This window comes from Theropithecus gelada, chromosome 5, assembly GCF_003255815.1.
Source record: "Theropithecus gelada isolate Dixy chromosome 5, Tgel_1.0, whole genome shotgun sequence".
In the NCBI taxonomy this organism is placed as follows: Eukaryota; Metazoa; Chordata; class Mammalia; order Primates; family Cercopithecidae; genus Theropithecus; species Theropithecus gelada.
The window spans coordinates 115,737,743-115,759,281 of record NC_037672.1 but is presented as its reverse complement, the minus strand read 5'-3'; the positions used below and the strand labels follow the sequence as shown (position 1 = coordinate 115,759,281).

General features: G+C 36.5%; 1 protein-coding gene across 1 annotated transcript in view; it reads right to left on the bottom strand.

Annotated features, from left to right (window-relative positions):
- The window catches only part of NDST3 (N-deacetylase and N-sulfotransferase 3), a 213,106-nt gene that overhangs the window by 11,675 nt on the left and 179,892 nt on the right, over window positions 1–21,539 (bottom strand). The window contains exons 8-12 of the mRNA XM_025385288.1: window positions 20,315–20,411; window positions 14,257–14,380; window positions 10,142–10,316; window positions 6,683–6,853; window positions 4,884–4,993 (exon numbers count right to left, since the gene is read on the bottom strand). Of these exons, the coding sequence (XP_025241073.1) occupies window positions 4,884–4,993; window positions 6,683–6,853; window positions 10,142–10,316; window positions 14,257–14,380; window positions 20,315–20,411 (677 nt within the window). The remainder of the gene's footprint in view (window positions 1–4,883; window positions 4,994–6,682; window positions 6,854–10,141; window positions 10,317–14,256; window positions 14,381–20,314; window positions 20,412–21,539) is intronic.

Below are 21,539 nucleotides of genomic sequence, written 5' to 3'. Positions count from 1 at the left end.
GACCAGGTGGAGGTAATTGAATCATTGGGGCAGTTTCTCTTGTGATAGTGAGTAAGTTCTTATAAGATCTGATGGTTTTATAAGTATCTGGCATTTTCCCTGCTGGCACTCATTCTCTCTTCTGCCTCCTTGTGAAGAGTTGGCTTCTGCCATAACTAAGTTTCCTGAGCCTTCCCAACCATGTAAAACTGAGTCAATTAAACCTCTTTTCTTTCTTTCCCTTTCTTTCTTTCCCTTTCTTTCATATTTACATATTGTTAAATATACAATTCAGCACTATTTAGCAAATTTATATAGTTGTATAATTATCCCTCCCTCCCTCCCTCCCTTTCTTCCTTCCTTCCTTCCTTCCTTCCTTCCTTCCATCCTTCATTTCTCTCTCTCTCTCTTTCTTTCTTTCTTCTCTCTCTCTTTCTTTCTTTCTTTTTTTTTTTTTTTTTTTTTTGCGTTTCACTCTTGTTACCCAGGCTAGAGTGCAATGGCACGATCTTGGCTCACTGCAACCTCCACCTCCTGGGTTCAAGTGATTCTCCTGCCTCAGCCTCCCAAATAACTGGGACTACAGGTGCCCACCACCATGCTCGGCTAATTTTTTGAGTTTTTAGTAGAGATGGAGTTTCGCCATGTTGGCCAGGCTGGTCTCGAACTCCTGACCTCAGGTGACCCATCTGCCACGGCCTTGCAAAGTGCTGGGATTACAGGTATCAGCCACTCCACCTGGCCTAAATCTCTTTTCTTTTTAAATAACCCAGTCTCGGGTATTTCTTCATAGCAGCATGAGAATGGACTAATACAGTAACTTGGTATTGTCTTTTGGATTATTGCCATTCTAATGGGTAATATAGTGGTATTTCAATGTATTTTAATTTGCATATCTTTATGATTACATATTTATGAAGAAAAGTGACATCCAGTGCACGTGGAGATGGATGTTAGTCATAATAAAATCTGAGACAACAATAGCTCATTTTGAGGTTCTAGTTCTTTTTAAGGAAGCACTTCCTGTTAATATGCTATTCACTATTAAAAATTCACAGTATTGTTTGTCTGTGGTTCTAACATCCTGTGCCAATATGAAGAGCTTAACAGGTTGGCAGTGTAGGTTCCAGAGATAATTGAGTTTCAATCCTGCCTCCTCAACTTACTTGCTGAGTGACTTTTGGCTTAACTTTCCTGTGCCCCAGTTTTTTTAATCGGAAAAAAATGGAGCTAATTGTACCTATCACATTGTGTTTTATGAAGAGAGATAGATATATGGGACATGTAAATGTATATTTATTTTGAACTGTTACAACCACTTAAAAATTTATCATAGAAATTAGAGTAGACTATTTTTTTCTTTTCCCTATTCAGCATTTCTAGGTGTTCTTTCATGCCATCCAGAGAACCAACAGATTTTAGTTACTATGGCTACTATAATTTGCTAATAAGAAAGATTTAATTTAGTACGTTTGTACTCAAATGTATCTACAGTGCGTAGGAAAACAGTTCATGGGCGATATAAATTTGGTTGCTAAGGAAGTTATATTAAAGCCATTGAAGTCCTGATTTTCAAACAACTTCAGTCCTTCATGACTTAGCTAACCTTTATCCACAAAACAAACAAACAAATATACTCAACTCCCGGCTTTCAAATTCTCATTGCCCATTTATTGACATTTTCAAAGTAAATTAATACTAAAAATTCATATAACATAGTCTGGTTTCATTCATCTTGACAAATAGGTTAACTGGCTGAGACATAAAGATGCCAGGTTCAGGTATTTAGCTAACTAGTATTTCTAAACATGAAGACACCTGTCATTGGCATTGATGGCTAGGTATAATTGTGAATAGATGTATTCATGGCAAAACTAAAAATTCATATTTTTCATTTTAGTGTATACAAATTAGCACAATTCCATGCTAAGCATTATTTTTCCTGTCTTATTTCAAATGATTGCTTCAAAATACTATACAACACGTAACACAAAAACTAATGTTAATATATCAGTTCCATTTAGGGATTAAGGGTATGTGGAACAAGAGTTGTAAATTATAATTTACTTCATTGAATGAGAAAGTTCTTATTTATATTTTTAAAGCTTATTTTGCTTATTTCATTCACATGATCACTGAGAAAATCAGATTATTTAACATTAAATATATCACTTAACACCCATGATGACAGTACTTAGTCATTTTAAGACATCACAAATTCTTCAGTGACTTTGTATATCTTTAGAAGTCTTGAACGCTTTCTTTAGCACTTGTGGAAAAGAATAAACAACAGTCTTGACAATGGAGGCTTATTGTGATTCTTCTTGAAAATAGTTTTGATGCTGAAATTTGCTATATGGAAGATAGTAAGTTTAGAGATCTCTTAAATTGGAATACTCTTTCACGCAAAGATTGCATAGTAAAACATTTGTATAGACCTTGCTTCATTTATTTATTCTACTATATGCAAAGCACTAGATTTATGTAGTTAGTTGAGAATTCATATTGGTTTGCAGTTTACTATATCCTTAGAGGTCTTCCAATGAGAAAAAAAAATTTTTTTAAGCACCAGTGAGATAGTCATTATCGCCAGCAGGAAAATAAGAAGAAAAAATAAGAAGCAATACCAAAGTGTACAAAGTATACAAACTGGTATAAATGGCATTTCTGAGGATATATATTTTGTACCTCTAGTCATCCTCAATATTTCCACAGCACTACAGAAACAGCTATCAGTATAGTTACTCTAACAGGAGTAAGTAAATTGTGAAGACAGTTTTCAGATAAACAACTACAAAGGGCATAGGGTGAAGGATAATCAATTTAGACCCCAGACAATGACATGAAACTTCCAAATATTCTGCAACTAGTGCACTGCCCGGATTTACAAGTTGTGTCAGGCCAATTGATGATTGACAAGAAAATATAAAAAGAAATGGAATGGAAACACATTATCTCAACCTGCAGGGTGAGAGCCTGGGTGGCACTGCTGGAACAGAAACTGTGGTTTCAGGGACTACACATATCTTATCTTGCTATTTCACCCACTGAGCCCCCAACCAGGTTAGAGAATCATATAATCAGTAATTTTGCTAGATGCAGCTCAGGTGCAAAGGGACCTACAGTTCTTTGTATACAGTACGTTGCTTTGATACTCTTTTAAGTTTACACTGCCTTTTCTCAGCAGTGGAGATGAATAAAAAGCTTGCTGCTGAGCTGGCTGCAGAGGGGACAAATACACAGCATGCAGGTCAAGGACCATCCCGTAAGAAAAAGCAACTCTGTCTTTATAGAATACTGTATTTTTTTTCTGAAATACAATACTTTGCTACATACTCTATAAAAAAAGACCCAAAGATAACCTAACTTGAAATAGAAAACTGTTTAGAAAATAAAAGCTTTCTTTTCTAAGAGATACTTAAAAAGATATAGAACAGAAAATGGTCTTGAATTTTTAAGTGCAAACTGAAATCACAAGGTCAAGTTGAATGTTAAATACCTAAGGCCAGTGTCTGTGTTAGTACTTGAACTAAGCTCTACAAAACTCTGACAGTACTCATAGTATAGAAAACACAGAGGTCAGAGGTTAATAATAACAGCAAAGTATAAATGACTCTTAGGAAGGAAGCTCAAAACTGCAGAGTTCCACCTACTCCTTTGTCCTCTAAACCAAAATTCCTCCCTTATGTGTCTCTATATTTCATTGTAGGAGATATAAGCAGTATTTGATGTTTTTCTGCTAATCTTTTTTTTTTTTTTTTTTTTTTTAACTGTAAAGTTTGTTGAAAGGTAAAGGGAACCTGCCTCTCGCTTTCTAAATTGATATTGAAGAGTACAAAAAAGGGGAAAACTACTTTATCTGTGGAACTGAGTTTTATACTGAAAAATACAATGGAAAAATTCCATGATAGTCTTTTTCAGTTTTTTTTAAAGGCTCAGTCCATGTAATTAAAAAAAAAAACCAACTTATGGTGTGAGTCAGGTCCATGACCCAATCCAACTCAGTATCTTCCAGTTGCTCTACACGTGTGGTAGGAACAAATATAATTCTCCAAAATCTGATTGCCATCCATTCCAAATGGACACAGTAAGATAGAGGTCTTCTTCAAAAATGCTAAGTGAAGCCCAGAGTCAGCACTAGGGTGAGATAAGAGAGGCACTTGGACACAGCACTCAGTCTCAGGCATGGGCACACCTCCGAGAGTAACTGCCTTCTTCAACCCTAGTGCCTTACTGGTCCCCAGTCATGAACCTTATAGAGTCAGTTACCCAAGAAAATCGGAAGAAACCAGCAAAAAAACATATAAACAAACAGAAAAATCAAACCAGTGCTTTAACTGCTGAGGACTCTGAAGGAGAGGTGACAGGGTCAAATGTTGGTTAAAGACAAAGATGCAAAAAATAAAACAAAAAAAGAATGTTTAGGAGCAATAATAGTACATTTATCTCTGCTTATTCAACCACCTATGGACTATTTCTTGCTGTATGATATTGTTTCTGAAAATTACATAAATGAGAGAAGAGTCAGTTCCTAAACTACTTAGTTACTCACCTGTTCATACTTCCAAGAGGCCCCATATTGCCTGTTAAATAGGCTCAGGCTTTATGAACTTATTTCAGATAACTTCTTTTAAGGTTTGTGATTTGTTTTAAGATTTACCACTGTTTTATTTCTCTCCTTTCAGGGAAATCTTTGTACAATTAGGAATTAACACAGGATTTAGGTTAGGACATTTCTTTGTCACACTGTTGAATTTTTTTTTTTTTTTGGTGGTTAATGTCAAATTGAAAAATAACCAGCATATAAGGAACAGGTAACCTGACAGCTGTATGACCAAACTACAATTTCTTTGAAATCAATTCCCTGCTGAAACGTCAATAAACTAATTAGAATATAAACTTACGTTAAAGCTTCTGAGTAATTATAATGAGGCGAGACTCCTAGAAACTTCTGTACTTCATCCATCACTGTAGCAGGATCAGTTCTTAATTGTTGCCCATCAATAATTAGCAACTAAATTATAAAATTAAAAAAATGCACATTGAAAAAAGACATGTAAACTGTACAATGAAAAATTTCTGCACTCTGAACTCATTCAGTGAGAGACACTGTCCTGAGTAAAATTGCATGCATTGGTGTTAGATAGATCCAGGTCATCCTCATTAATGACCTGGAACCAGAAATCACACCAATCAAGTACACTCATGGTTTGCAATCTGAGAAGTCACACTATGAAAGCAAAAAAGGCAGTTGAAATACCAAGAGAGCTTAGAAATGTGACTAGGAAATCACAAATGGAAACCAACTTTCAAAAGAGACAAAGCAATGATCCCATCATTCAAGCTGGGACATACAACAGAAAAGAAGAAAGGTTGTAATAAACTCAGACATAATATGACAGAGAACATGTCATTCCTCATGATTCCTTTGAGGAACAGCACTGTAAAGGTTGAAGAGATATTTTGATAATCCATGTGGAGAATAAGGTTAGGCTCTCAGGAAACCTGAACATGGACAAAGTTCCTTAAGAAACTAAGGAGGAGAAGTTTCTTGTTACTCCAAGGAGGGTGGACCCAGCGAGAAAAGAGGAGACCAGGATTAAGGGACACAAAGCTTGCAAAGCAAGTCTTGTCTATCCATACCTCTTCTCTGATATTTCTGTTTAGCCTAGATCAGCACTGTTCAATAGAACTTTCTGTTATGACGGACATGTTCTATAGCTGCTGGGTCTAACATGTAGCTATTGAGCACTTTTTTTTTTTTTTTTTTTTGAGACCGAGTCTCGCTCTGTCGCCCGGGCTGGAGTGCAGTGGCTGGATCTCAGCTCACTGCAAGCTCCGCCTCCCGGGTGTACGGTATTCTCCTGCCTCAGCCTCCCGAATAGCTGGGACTGCAGGCGCCCGCCACCTCGCCCGGCTAGTTTTTTGTATTTTTTTTTTTTTTTTTTTAGTAGAGACGGGGTTTCACCGTGTTAGCCAGGATGGTCTTGATCTCCTGACTTCGTGATCCGCCCGCCTCGGCCTCCCAGCGTGCTGGGATTACAGGCTTGAGCCACCGAGCCCGGCCAGCTATTGAGCACTTAAAATGTGGCTAAAGCAACCGAGGAACTGAACTTTTCATATTATTTGATTTTAATATAAATTAAAATAGCCATCTGTGGTAGTGGTTGTCATATTTGGACAGCATGACTCTAGACTCACAGGTATATACCATGTTTGATGGACTGGATTGCTTACACCATCCCATGAGGGGCTGGCTGATTTTGCAGTCTAGGTTGATGCCAGGCAGAAGAAATTCAAGGGGCTGAGAAAAACATAAGACTTATAAAAAATTCAGCAAGGGGGTTCAAAAAGAAAATAATGGCACTTAATTAAGCAAAATATTATTTGTCTTTTTTGGTTAAGAGGTTCCCTTTCGAACTTTATTCTCAGGAAGAGAATCAGGGATCTAAAGCTTTCGAAGCTTTTTACAATCAGGAAAGGTATGCACAGCAAATAGAGCAGGGAGAATTATCCTGAAATACTCTTAGAAAATTAAACAGTTTTTCTACTTCTGCCTATTTCTCTTTGCCGCAGCCTCATTATTTACAACTAAAGAGGAAAAACTAGTAATAGTTTAACAAGTGAAAATTTTCTTATCCTTAAGGCAAAGTCATCAACTTAATGAGATTCTAACATGATGTAAATCCTTATTACTCCATACCTGAAATGGAGGGAAATAAACAAGCCATCTCTCGATGTGGCTGGCATACCACCCCGGGACCAAACATCTCTTCTGCAAGGCTCTGAGCTCCGAGGGTGCACGGGGCCCTGCTGAGATCACTTCGTAGAAGCTAAACTTCAGAGCTGCAGGGTCTTCATGTGATCGTTGATGCTATGATGAAAAGGTGGATGATTAAACTCATCTGAACATAGGCGTAAATAATTAAAAACCAATCTTTGTGACAAGTCTCAAAGCTAAAGAAAGAAGTGCCTCACTGCTGGAGAGTTATTTATTTTGAAATTAATAACCGATGAAAATGTTTGCTTGGAGCCTCAGGATTTGAAGTTATGATACTTATGGGAGTAAGTTTTGGAGAATTTATCTGGTAGAAGTTGAATTCTTATTGATAGGATTCCTTCACCAACATTACTGAGTTGTTTCTTTAGTGTACGTATTTTATTGTGAAAGTAAACTTTTGAAAACTGTGTTAATGGCCCCATTCCCACTCATAAGCAAACCATTTATAGTGTCCAGTGAATATCCATAATAGACAAGCACTCTACTATCTCTGCCAAATAGTTTCGCTCCATCTAGTAATGCAGTTTTAGATTAGAAAAGGCCTATCAGCTCTTTTAAATGAAGAAAGTACTAGAAAGTCTGACATGCACATTATCTGAAATCCGCAGCTTTTATCATACATCCCCTGGTATCTAAAAGCCAAGATTATTTTATCTAATGGTAACCTTTGCGGTGAATCAGAATCATTTATTGTGCAGAAAATGCAGAAAGTAGCAATCCAAATAGGAAAGTGTTTCATAATGGCCCAGGCTCAGGCCCATGGGTTTGAGGAAATCACCTTTTCTTTAAATTGGCCAGTAAATATTCAGGCTTAGTGGTGAGTTGGTGGATGTTTACCACATCTAGTTGAATAGCAAATTTTCTGCAACTGAGATTCAAATCACTGGACTACAAACTGCTAGACTTTGTTAAGGTCTGCATTTTGCCACTGTGATTTATTTGTAATATTTAGGACATTTTGTTAGCTTGCAGCCTTAAAGCCTTCTTTTTCTGTAAATTCTATATTTTTCAGGGACGAAGTGGTTGCCAAGCTCCAATTTTCTTCATTTTCTGGGAGTCAATTAAGGCTTATTTTTCTTTTCTCCAGATACTTAGTGGAAAAGGTAAAAGTTGCAAAATCAAATCAGGCAATTTGCAATTTGCTGTATGTTTTGATTTAAAAGATGGCTTCAGGTTTGGCATGAATGATTAGTATAGAATTGTGGATTTTTATGGATCTTAGCTTTCCAGGATGTCTCCACTCCTTATTCAGATTATTATCAAAATGCCTATCTAAGATTTCATCTGCTTTTTGTGACCTTTCCCTACTATGTTCCTGCCGCAAAACCTTTTCCAACAATCTGTTCTTCCTCTTGTGAACTTCAACAACTGCTTTTGTTAAGTAGCAGAAGGACTCAGTAATGAGCAACTTTATTCTCTAATATTGTAATTGTCAAGAACTTAGCTGTTTTAAATCAAATCAGTAAGAATGGAACATCCCACTCTTGTAGGGAGGATCTAAGCTATGTGGGTCACTTTAACACAGGGAAGCATTCATATATCCAGCCTACTTGCAGATTTCAGATTAGAGGTTTTCGTACATAGAACATTCCGCATTTGTCTTAACATTATCGTTTCCAAGAAAATAGGACCCTCAGTCTGCTTTTCAGCACTGACCTGACGATAACTCCTTTACATAGCTCTGCTTTGCACCTATGAGAACACTTCTTCATTTTTATTTTACCTGAATTTCTCTCCTTATGTATCTTTCCCTTATTTGAGAAAGTGCCCCATGGTTCTGGTGTTTGGGCTTCTCTGCGACAGCCATGAATAAATCTGTCCTTTCCCAGATGGTCTTTGTCAGGTGGGCTTTGTCATTCTGAAGGAGTCTGTATGTCAATTGATTATTACTTTCTAATTTATATGCTTGTTTATACATATTTCTCCAATTAGGCTGAAAGCAATTTCAAGTATAGCATCACATTTATTTTTCAAACCACACTTAGAAAAAAACTGCACATGGTAGCACATTATTTGATGAATGGATAAACACATGAACAGCAGGAAAGCATTTTTTAAAATTACAAACCTGAGAAATGAGAACTAAGGGTCCTAGAGACTAAAGACACTGACTCCATCAATTTTTCTATGTTATTATGTTAATTTTGACTGCTGCTTATTGAACCCTTCCAACTGGTGGTTAAACTATCACCAAAACAAGTTTTAAAAGATTGTTTCCTATTATTTGCAATGATTTATTAAAAGTGTATTTGATATATATTATTACTAGAGTTTGTTATTTCAAAGTGAGCATTTCTGTGCAAGGTTCTAACCAACATCAGAAAACAATGGCAATGAGTATACAAGAAACATTTAGATGTGTTAGGATCTCAGGGATGTAGAATTTTTCTCTTTTCTCTTTTCCTTTCCCTTCCCTTCCCTTCCCTCCCCTCCCCTCCCCTCCCCTCCCTCCCTTCCCCTCCCCTCCCTTCCCTTCCCTTCCTTTCCTTTCCTGTTTTTTTGAGATAGAGTCTCCCTCTGTCACCTAGGCTGTAGTACATGATGCAATCACAGCTCACTGCAGCCTCAACCCCCTAGGCTCAGGCGATCCTTCCAGTTTAGCCTTCCAAGTAGCTAGGACCACAGGTGTGTGCCACCATACCCGGCTAATTTTCCTTATTTGTAGAGACAGAGTCTCCCTATGTTGCCCAGGCTGGTCTTGAACTCCTGGGCTCAAACAATCTTCCCATCTTCCAAAACGCTTGGATTACAGGCATGAGCCACCAACCCCAGCCTAAAGATTCTTATATATATTAGTTTTGCCACTAAGCTGTTTCTTTAGTACAAGCAGTTGTTTAAGCTCTTTTAGAGCCAGGGTCAGCAGTCTATGGCCTACTGCCTATTCAGTAAAGTTTTATTGGAACACAGGAATGCTTATGCATTAACATATTGTCTATGGCTGCTTTTGAAATAAAATGGTAGAGTTGCAACAGAGACTGTACAACCCTCAAAGCCTGAAATTGTTGCTATCTGACTCTTTATAGAGTACACATGTATCAGATGAAAAAATAATGATTTAAAATTATTACCTTTAAAATGCAGATATATGGAAGCAGAGATATAAAAAAGTACATAATATTTTGTTATATTTTAATTTAGTTTCTCTTATTGCATTAATACATTTTATTAAATGAAGTGATTAAGTTAATAAAATAAGAACAAGAACTTAATGGAGGAAATTTCTCAGTGGAAATCAAGAAAAACTTGTTCATTTTTCTGTAGATATCAAACAACTAGCAAATCTCTTTTGTGAAAACCTGAGGTAGTGGGTATTGCTAAAAACAATGCTTCATTGTCCATACTCTGCTTCTGCCTGTTGGATTTTATTTGCATTTTCCTTACCTGGTACCAGGAGTATGCTCGGTCTGAAGGGTCAATGAGAATGGTGATAATCTTGGCTTTGGGAACCAGAGAAGCAGCTCTTTTAGGGGCTTCCTCTGAGTGGAAGTAATTGGCACTCTTCTCAAACAAAAAGTCGGTGGTGACATTAGATGGGACTGGGAAGAAATCCATATACCTAGAAAAGGAATATTTTTCTCAAAGTAAGACTCTGGTTTATACTCATATTCTGGTGACCAAAGATGTTAAAAGTGTCCCACAAATTCATGTGCTTCCTAAACAAAAGCCTTTTTCTTTACAGCATTTGTGAGCAAGAGAAAAATATCCAGAACACTAATAATGTGTTTGGAAGATGTTTTTGTAAGTACATTTTCTTTATGTTTTGCTTAATATCAGGAAAAAATATAAGTGATAACAAACATGTAGACACAGAATGATCAAACTGCAACAGGGATCAAGCTAGCTATATCAAATGTGTCTAAATGTAGAAACACTGTACAGAGAAAATTTCAAGTACTCAAAAAGAAAATTGTATTAAAACAGATGATATGTTCAGTTCAGACATTTTAAAAGGATTTAGAGAAAATATTTTTTACTTTATTGCAAGTGAAATAATTTCTTTTTCACAAATGTATTGTGCCAGTGTTATGTTTACTCACATAGTGTCAAAGATGCAGAGCATATCTGGTATAAATATTGCTTATTTGCTTACTTTTTCTCATATAGAGCCACCTATGTCCCTCTTTAGTATGATTATAAGAGAAGTTTAAAAAGTATGCACATTCCAAATATACAATCCTAACAAATTTCCCAAGGTCATGTTCTATATCCTCACCAGTAGACAGAATTCAAATTACCAGCAGAATGAACACAGGGATATCTATAGGTTCAAGCACTGAAATGTAGGATTTCATTTAATGTTCCACCTGAATAAAAGTTGTCAAATACAACTAATTCAGCATATGATAAGAAATATTTCTGAAGCACTAAGGAACATCTTTTAGAGGAAAAGGGCTTTTTTAGAGCGACTGTAAAAATATAGCTTCTAGGGATTCTTATATTTTATAATAATGGCCTCAGCCTCCATTGCCACCCCCTTCAATTCATAAGCCATTATCACACTGGGCTACCAAGACAAGGTAATTCAATAATTACTCAACAAAAAAGTCATTAATATTCATGAAATGACCTGTTTTTTACAGTATCTTGTTTTCTTTTGACCAAAAGATCACATGAGATGTTGGTAGATTTTTGACTGAGATCATATCCTCAAACATGATAAAGCTTCTGGTAGAATTCCAGTTGTTAACATATTGCAAAGTTTAGCTGGTGCAACACAGTGATATCTTGAGATTCAGAGCAGTAAAGAAATCCTTTTATGTTGTCTGGAATTGGCTTGTTGGTGATATGTAATTCTGGCACCCTTTTAGGGAGAAAGAGATATACAAAAATTTCTGGAAGGTTTGATGTGCTATTTGTTCTGGTGTACATTCTATTTACAGAAAGTGCCAAATTTCAGGATACTTCTTATGTAGAAGCTCACACTGGTTCCAGGAGTGCTAAGATTATTTCAAGTGTCTAGTGGTATCTTATTTGGTCCAAGCTTGTCTCAAACCTGCTTGTTCTGAAAAAGGCTTCAAAAATCACAAAAAAGAGCAGAAATTTTAGCTTCTTAAACCTGCCCTACCTTGCTAGAAGTCTTTTATATCTGGAACAGTTTAGGCTTTGAAAACCTCCTCAAGCAAGTCTGGATCTTGGACCTATAATGTGTTGATTTTGCCAGGCTCCAGGGGCTCTTGGAGAGGGCAGGGCACAGCTCTTGTTTGCTTATATGTCTGCATCTTTCTAGTGTAGTGGCTGGCACTTACAGGTACTTGAAAGATGTTTCATGAATAGAGAAGCAAATAAAAGGTTCATATTTTTAGTATGGGACCTGGAAGCTCCATAAATAGGCTCACATTTAGAGAATGTAAATTCAGGGTATTCAAAGAATTAGTGAGCAAACTGGAAGTGTTTTAACAATGCGGGGGTTAAAAGCAAATGCCTCCCTTAAGTTTTCCTACTTATATAAAACATAAAACTTCAGCATTTTCTTTTACCTGAAAAGTGGAATTTTTTTTGCAATACTCCACATTTCTTCATTTATTTGTTATTTGGGTTGACCCTGAGTATTTCTTCCTTTTCTTTTTTTTTTGGAGACAGAGTCTCCTTCTGACAATGAGGAGGACAATGGCACCATCTCGGTTCACTACAACCTCTGCCTCCCAGGTTCAAGTGATTCTCCTGCTTCAGCCTCCTGAGTAGATGGAATTACAGGCGCCTACCAACATGCCCAGCTACTTTTTGTATTTTCAGTAGAGACGGGTTTTGCCATATTGACCAGGCTGGTCTCAAACTCCTGACCTCAGATGATCTGCCTGCCTTGGCCTCCCAAAGTGCTGGGATTACAGGGGTGAGCCTGTGTGCCCGGCCAGACTTTTTGTTCCTATCAGAGTACCTAGCGACATGATGATTAAAAGATATTTTTGAAAGGTTTATGATAAAAAATTAAGAATAACTCTTGCAATAACTTTTTACCATAAATTTTTCAAAAATATGTTTTTTGAAAAAGAAGTCCTAGAGAATCCAACTATTGACAGGAATGTATTAGTATTACATTAGTAATACTAATACATTCCTGTCCACCTCCAAAGCAGTTTTTATTCAGTCCTTTTAGTCCTGATGTTAACATCATTTTATTCTATAATTATATACTGGCATATATATATTTTAGTCAGTGGTCAAATACACCTGAAGTAGTTGATGGTTTCTTTCTTTTCTTTTTTTTGAGACAGGGTCTCACTCTGTTGCTTAGGCTGGAGTGCAGTGGTGCAATCGCAGCTCAGGGCAGCCTCAGCCTCTATGGGCTCAGGTGATCCTCCCATCTCAGTCTCCCAAATTAGCTGAGACTACAGGTGCACACCACCATGCCTGGATAATTCTTATATTTTTGGTAGAGATGGGGTCTCTACCAAAGGTAGTCTCTTGCCCAGGCTAGTCTCAAACTCCTGACTTCAAGTGATCCACCCACTTTAGCCTCCCAAAATTCTGGAATTACAGATGTGAGCCACTGTGCCTGGCCACTGTTGATGGTTTTTTGATTTTCCAGCTGTTATTTAACACCACACAATTAATCAAAATATCAAACCCTGAACTGAAAAATTGGCAGTGAGATATATAACAATTAGAATATACATAAATCCTAGTAGGTGCTCAAATTATACTCAATCCATTCCTTTTCCTTTCCATTCTGACTTCTCATAAGCAGCTCCTCAGGGGGTTGATAATTATAAAATTGAGATCATGCAATCTGACAACAGAGATATATATGACTATGCTAAAATACACGCAAAATCTATTTATGCTGTAGAATTATTATAATTCACTCATTTATACCACTCTCTGTCCAGCATTACACCTTCATAGCAAGACCTTTAGATACATTTTATGGTTAACATGTTAGTTTGCACCATCTCTCTCTACTACATGACTGTATTTTGTGTATTCTGACATTTTTACTTTTTAAATGTTTTCTTCAGATGGTTGATATATTTCTAATTTTGATTCAAAGGCAAAAATTAAATTCTGTGTATTGTTGATAGTTTTTTTATAGCTTTGATTACTCACGCAATATACAAACATTTCTAGTTTTATTTATTTATTTTTCTTTTTATGTGCCAAAGAAAGTAGAAAATTACATATGTTGGCTATAGTATCACTTAATAAAAAGTGCACAAGAAGAAAAAGATATGAAATTTTTTTCCCCTTACTAGTAGAGAGGAATTAAATTTCTGAATATTATGCTATTCTTCTGACTTAATATCTATAATTACCATCAAGAAAATTAATGACAATTGAAATTACATGTGATCCTCTTGGGGAAACAAGTCTCTTTATAAACTGAGAAGAGTTTGTTTTGAAAAATTTCTGAGCCCCTTTATGATATTCAATCAATTTCCAAGGCACAGAGGTTAACTTTTATTTGTGACTACAAACTTAGATGTTTCTAAATATTAGTGCTAAGTTTATACTGTGCACAGTACATAAACTTTTAGATTTATACTAATAACCCATCTTACCAATCAATCCCCCTGTGGTAGTTATTTCTATTAAAGAACTGTACCTCCTCAAAGGTTTTTGGGCTGGGGGAGTTACTAAGGATGGAAGGATGCATAACCAGGAACAAATACAAAGCAGTGGTACCTGGAAAGATAATAGAGGTTCAGAAATTAATTAAATGAAAACACAATTTCCTATGATCAGCACTTTAAAGTCATTAATAAATATTACAATGATCCAAACAGAGTTGTTACAACTACTCCTTGAAATAACTTGAATGGATAATCAGCAGTTTAACAGAAGCAGGTTCTAAAAAAATGGAGACAGTGTGGTGTGAAAATAGGCCTGTTGCAGGGATTGAGAGAACTGGCTTTCAATCTCAGTTCAATGACTGATTTGTCTGTGACTTTGTCTTTCAGCTTCTGTTTGTCTCAGTTTTCTTTTTCTCTTCCTTTCTCCTTCCTTTCTTCTCTCTCTCCTTCCTTCCTTCCTTCCTTCCTTCCTTCCTTCCTTCCTTCCTTCCTTCCTTCCTTCCTTCCTTCTTTCCTTCCTTCCTTCCTTCTTTTTTTTGACAGCATCTTACTATATTGCCCAGGCTGGAGTGTGGTGGTGCAATCATGGCTCACTACAATCTTGACACCAGGCTCATGGGATCCTCCTGTCTCAGCCTCCCAAGTAGCGGTGACTACAGGCATGCACCACTGTGCCAGGCTAATTTTAAAACTTCTAAAAATTTTTTAGTAGAGATGAGGTCTCGCTATGTTGCTCAGGCTGGTCTTAAACACTTGAGCTCATGCAATCCTCCCGCTTCGGCCTCTTAAAGTGCTGGGATTACAGGAGTGAGCCACCTCTCTTGGCCTGTCTCAACTTTCTTAATGGAAAATCCCCTGCCTACTTATTTCATAGATTTTCTCTGAGAATGAAAAGACATGTACTTGAAGACATTTTGACAGTAATAAGCCACTATATAAATGAAATATATTATTATTTAATATATTACATTACCAAAATCAATACTTGGGTTCTCATATTAAGTTCTTCTTGAGGCCTATGAAAGCTAATTAAACTCAAGACAGAATTTAATCTTTCCACAAGTTTGCTTAAGCTTGAATGTACTTATATTTTTTATAAAAGTAGTGTCAAAAATTGTTTAAATTGCTAAATTTGAAAAAAAAAAATAGTGCCCTTTCTTAGCGACGTAACTTATAGAATTTGCATTTACTAGGGAAGAGAATGGTATATCACAGGTACGCATATATATTTGTGACTGTTGGGGAGCAAGGGTGTGATTTTTCAAAAAGTGAGCAATGTCATAAACTGTACAATTAGTGTTTTATAAGACTAAATGAGGAGATAAAGGGTGCAGCTTAGTCAGTCTGGTACAAGAGAAAGTAAGGCAGTTTGGGTTCAGTTTGTCAAAGGTTTAGCCATGTATTTAATATTTGTAACTGTGGCTGTGTTTAAAAGATCATAATATAAAAGCATTTCTACATATTGGCTACCCCTAAGAGAGAAATATACTATTATTTACACTGTTATACAATCTGTGGAGCAGGACTTGAAAATTATATTCCAAGTCAATAGCTAGCAATAGTAATAAGACATGGCCTTGTAATATTTCTCTCACTTGGAGAAATTACTACTCTAATTTTGCTTAGTAATTATGTCATGTTGCCATTTGTACAAAACTTTGAATTTTCTTATTTTTCAGATAAGCTTTCTTTCTTTTCTTTCTTTTTTTTTTGTTTGAGATGGAGTCTCGCTCTGTTGCCCAGGCTGGAGTGCAGTGGCGTGATCTTGGCTCACTGCAACCTCTGCCTCTTGGGCTCAAGCGAATCTCCTGTCTAAGCCTCAGGAGTAGCTGTGATTACAGGCGCCCGCCACCATGCCCAGATAATTTTTGTATTTTTGGTAGAGACAGGGTTTCACCATGTTGGGCAGGCTGGTCTCGAACTCCTGACCTCAGATGATCCACCCACCTAGGCCTCCCAAAGTGCTGGGATCACAGGCATGAGCCACTGTGCCCAGTCCTTAAATAGTATTAATATGGAAGTAAGGTAGTATTTTAGTGTTTATTTACTTAAATGGTACAAATATGGCAATATTTAAGTAAATAAATACTATTTAAGTATTTATAAATTAAGCTTTCTTTAATATTTATTAAATCTACCATATCTATATAATAGAAAAATTGTTAAAATAACTGTCAACAGCAATATTGTCTTAAAATATGAATTGAAAGAGGTAGTCTTCCTAGATTATATCTGAACCAAACAATGAACACTGTAATCATAGATCATTATAGGGAATAAAACACAGTAATCTATGATATACAAAGTAAAAATGTGCTTCACAAGCTTGCCTTAAAACAGTGCTCCTCTAAGTAGCATGTATTAGATTCATCTGGTGGGCTTGTTAAAACACAGATAGCACAGCCCTATCCCAGTATCTCTGATTCAGCAAGTCTTTGCTGAATTTGCACTTTTTTTTTTTTTTTTTTTTCACAGGAGTCTCCCTCTGTCACCCAGGCTGGAGTGCCATGGCGCGATCTCGGCTCGCTGCAAGCTCCGCCTCCCGGATTCACGCCATTCTCCTGCCTCAGCCTCCCGAGTAGCTGGGACTACAAGCGCCCGCCACCACACCTGACTAATTTTTTTGTATTTTTAGTAGCGACGGGGTTTCACCGTGTTAGCCAGGATGGTCTCAATCTCCTGACCTCGTGATTCACCCGTCTTGGCCTCCCGAAGTGCTGGGATTACAAGAGTGAGCCACCGCGCCCGGCCTGCACTTCTAGTAAGTTTTCTGGTGATGCTTATGCTGCTGCTCTGGCAACCACCCTTGAGAATCACTGACTTAGAATAACTATGAAGCAATATCTAAAATTTATTGGAGGAAAAAAGCTCCATTACATGAAATTCATAGTAAAGTAGAAAGTAGTAAAGTAGAAAGAGCATGTTCTTTGAAGTCAGGTAAATTCTAGGATCAAGATTTTTATTCTTGTACTTACCAGCTGTGTGAATTTGAACAAAAATTATTTACAACCTCTCTTGAGTCTTAGTTTTTCCATCTGTGTAGTGGGGAAGAAAATACTTAGCTATCAGTGTTCTATGAGGATTAGCGAGGTAACCTAGATGAAATCACCTAAAGAGTGCCGTATCTGAATATCTAAAAGGCATTTTTCAGATAAAAACTTTACTGAGACATAGCTTAGAATTATAATACATAAATATATAAATACATTTAAATTTCAATTATACATGTGAGATATAATCCAGAAAAATGCATGAGGAATTTTTAAAATTAAAAATAACAAATATTTTTGGAAATAAGTATTGCCATTATAATGTGAGCAAAAAAGCAGAGAGATTAATTCCTTTCTTAGATCAACTGAAAACATTATTTTCTGAATCTTATTTTTAAGAATTGTATTAAATACATTTGTTCACTTTTAATAGCGTTTCATGATCAGCATTAATTAGACAAACAGAAAAAATGGATATAATCTAATTATTTTGCATAGTCAGTAAAAGGCATAATGAAATGTATCAGTGTTAAAAAATTGTTAAGTTGTGGTTTCTGAATTCTGTCTTTGCCTGTACATATTCTTGGGTCTGAATAAACTGTCCTGCATATGTATTTTGTGAGTGGTAACTCAACTACATAGTCATAGACACACATTTAAATAACCATCTATAAATCTTCAGTTTTATATTTTTTGTCAGTCTTAACACTGAAATATTTGAATATCGAGATAACTAGAAATCTGTGCAAAATTATCCAGAAAAATACTTTTTATTTTTCAAGACAGAGTCTCACTCTGTTGTCCAGTCTGGAGTGCAGTGATGCAATCTTGGCTCACTGTAACCTTTGCCTCCCAGGTTCAAACAATTCTCATGTCTCAGCCTGCTGAGTACCTGGGACTACAGGCGCACACCACCACGCCTGGCTAATTTTTGTATTTTAGTAGTGATAGAGTGTCACCGTATTGGTCAGGCTGGTGTTGAACTCCTGACCTCAGGTGATCCACCCGCCTTGGCCTCCCAAAGTGCTAGGATTACAGGTATGAGCCATCGCGCCTGGCCCAGAAAAATACTTTTGACAAAAGTACAGTTAAAAATGAAGCTATTTAATTCTCATGTCACTGATACGAGAAAACACTTTAATTAAAAAATCAATTTCACAAAATATGGATATATACAGCAACATGAATCTCAAAAGTATTATGCTAAATGAAAGATGTCAGATACAAAAGACTACACACTACATGCTTCCATTTACTTGAAGTTCTAGAAAAGGTAAAACTGTAGTGGTAGGAAGTAGTTGCTTGTGGCTTGGGATGTGGTGGGGATTGGGGGGGATACACTGCAAAGGAACAAGGATAAATTTTTTTTAGGCTGACAACTGTTCTGTGTTTTGAATGTGGTGGTGGACACAACTGTGTGCAATGTTCAAAATTCAGCTAATTGTACATTCAAAATGGGTGGATTTTATTGCATGTAAATTATATTCAGCAAAACTGGGAAAAATCAATTTCTATAAAAAAGAATCAATTTGTATAAAAGGTCTTTTCCAACGACAAATGCCATATCCAAATTGTAACAAACACTTGGAAACCCAACTGAGTTTAAGAGGACAAATGATAACTCTACCATCTAACCATGATATCAAAATGTCTGCATATCCAGCACAACACGAGGGAAGTGAATCCTGCAGGACTTTCTAAAGCAAAATGCTACCAAGCCTTCAGGATGTGATCAGTCTTGACAAGTTTATGTGATGACAGTGGGAGTTCACTGAAGAGATTTTAGTTTAAATGTTTTCCTAGTTGTCTTTTCACTTTAGACAGATAAGGACAAGTGAAATAAATGACAAGAAAAATATAAGTATTTGCCATATTTATTATTGTTTTCAAATTGATATCTGCAAATGACATTAAGGAAAAAGATGAACATGCTAAACTCCCTGTGTACATTGCACAGAATTTTCCTCAGTTATTTCTAGATCAATGAGGAGAAGAAATGTATTCTCCTTAGCAAGCAATATGATGTTCACTGTTTTCTGTGAAGCTAGTAACCAAGGACCCCAAATAATTTATCACGCAGGATATAGCATGAATGTCTGGTAGTTTAAAGCTTCCATGAGGCTTCGTTTTAATATTGATTCTTAGAAACAAGAAGTTTATAGGCCGGGTGTGGTGGCTCACGCCTGTAATCCCAGCACTTCGGGAGGCTGAGGCGGGCAGATCACAAGGTCAGGAGATTGAGACCATCCTGGCTCACACAGTGAAACCCGGTCTCCACTAAAAAATACAAAAAAATTAGTCAGGCATGGTGGCGGGCGCCTGTAGTCCCAGCTACTCAAGAGGCAGAGGCAGGAGAATGGCGTGAACCCGGGAGGCGGAGCTTGCAGTGAGCCAAGATCACTGCCACTGCACTCCAGCCTGGGCGACAGAGCGAGACTCCGTCTCAAAAAAAAAAAAAAAAAGTTTATGGGGAAAAAAATTGAACATCATTTTAAAGAAAAGGTGCAAAATATTTCTCCTGGGTATGAATAAACACCTTTCTTAGCACAGAGTTTTATGTATGTCTAGGAATTCTGCTTGTGAAATATCTTTTAGACTTTTAAAAAATAGTCATCTCTGTAAGAAAGTTTACAAATAAACAATATTAGGAAAATGGCAGCCTAAAGGACTATTTTTCTAGCAGGGATTTATTATAAAGAGTTATAGGTACTTATCTGTGTCCCTCTTGACTTTTGATATAATCCTGTCACTGATTAGCTTTGATTTTAGAAGTGTTAATTAAATACTTTTCAATGAAAACATTTGGGGGGAAAAATGTGCCACCAAATTGACTGCTGGATATTTGAACAGTGTGACATCTGTTTTATTCTTTTCACCTAAAAAACACTTTGTTAAGCATTTAGGTACATTACTGAGCTAAATGAAAATTATGTCAGAGAAAAACGTTATTCATTCATTAGCAGTTATGGGAGGTTTACAAACTTATTGTGACAATAACTCATTGTCTAGTCATCAGAAATTTTACACTGGTTAATCATAACATAAAAAGTTCTCACCAGTTTTCTGGGGTCCTATTACCAAGAATTTTGGTAAGCGATCGCAAGTTTTTTCTTTGGACCAAATGTCTCTGTGGCGTTTGTCGTCGCAAGGATTCTAAATGGGAGAAGAACATAGAGATGTATTGTTTTCATGAATGTGTCCATTGTGTGCCTGCTTTTCCAACTTGTGTTCTTTAAAAGTATACCAGGAAACGCTGGGATAAAAACATAGGCTCTTTTAAAAAAATGAAAGCCCTGAAGTGGCATCATGGAAGTTCTGAATAACTCCCTTCCATCTTGAGGCTGAGAGTCTACAGAGGAGGCTGGAGATGGGCAGTATTTCCACTTTGGGTAAACAGTCTCAAAGCATGAACAGTTTAATTGGCTACTAGCAGTTCTATTTATTTTTTAAATAGTTTACTGGGCAGAGATTATGCTTCCTGCTAACCTAAAAGATGATACACACTTAGTATTCAATATATAACTGAAATATAAGTTGTCAGATCTTTATTCTAAGTAACTTTGAACTTTCCAGCTGTGCTTCAGAGGGATAGGGATCTGGCAAAAATACTACTATCTAAAGAGTAGATACCTCTCAGCTGCCATCAAAGCTTGATGAATGTGTATCTAAAAACGTAATTTTATAGACTATGATGCTAGAAAGTCCTAAGTTTTAGCAAAAGGGAATAATGAGGGTGAATTACTACCTTAGGGATTCTGCTTTTGGTGTATAATATTTAACGCCAACATCCACCACACAAGTCCTACTTAGAACACCCTTCATTTTAAGAACAAAGTATATATTATGTAGAAAAGGAGGAAGAATTACAGTACCTATAATATTATTTCAGGAATGGGCAAACAGTACCACTTTTTATTTTTAGTCAGTTAATACCATAGGTATGTGAAGTTAAATAAGACTTCTGCTTATTTTTAATAAGCAACAGATGTTAAGACTAAAGTAAGAGTATTCTTTTTGGCTGTTCTTCTGAAAAAGTTTAAAACTTGTCACCTGAAATAATGATTTCAGTTTAAAAGTTAGGTTAAAGTAGCAGGAAAATTGCCTGTCTTTCCATTGGCTAACGTTTGGTGATGTTTTGTGGTAGTTAAAATGAAAAGATGCTTGTTACAATGAAAAGATGCTTGTTGAAACAATGGAAAAGTAATATGCAGTCCTAAGTCCACAACCACCAACCTTAACCTGCTAAATGTGCAGTTGTTATGGAGTTACCTGTGTGTGCTC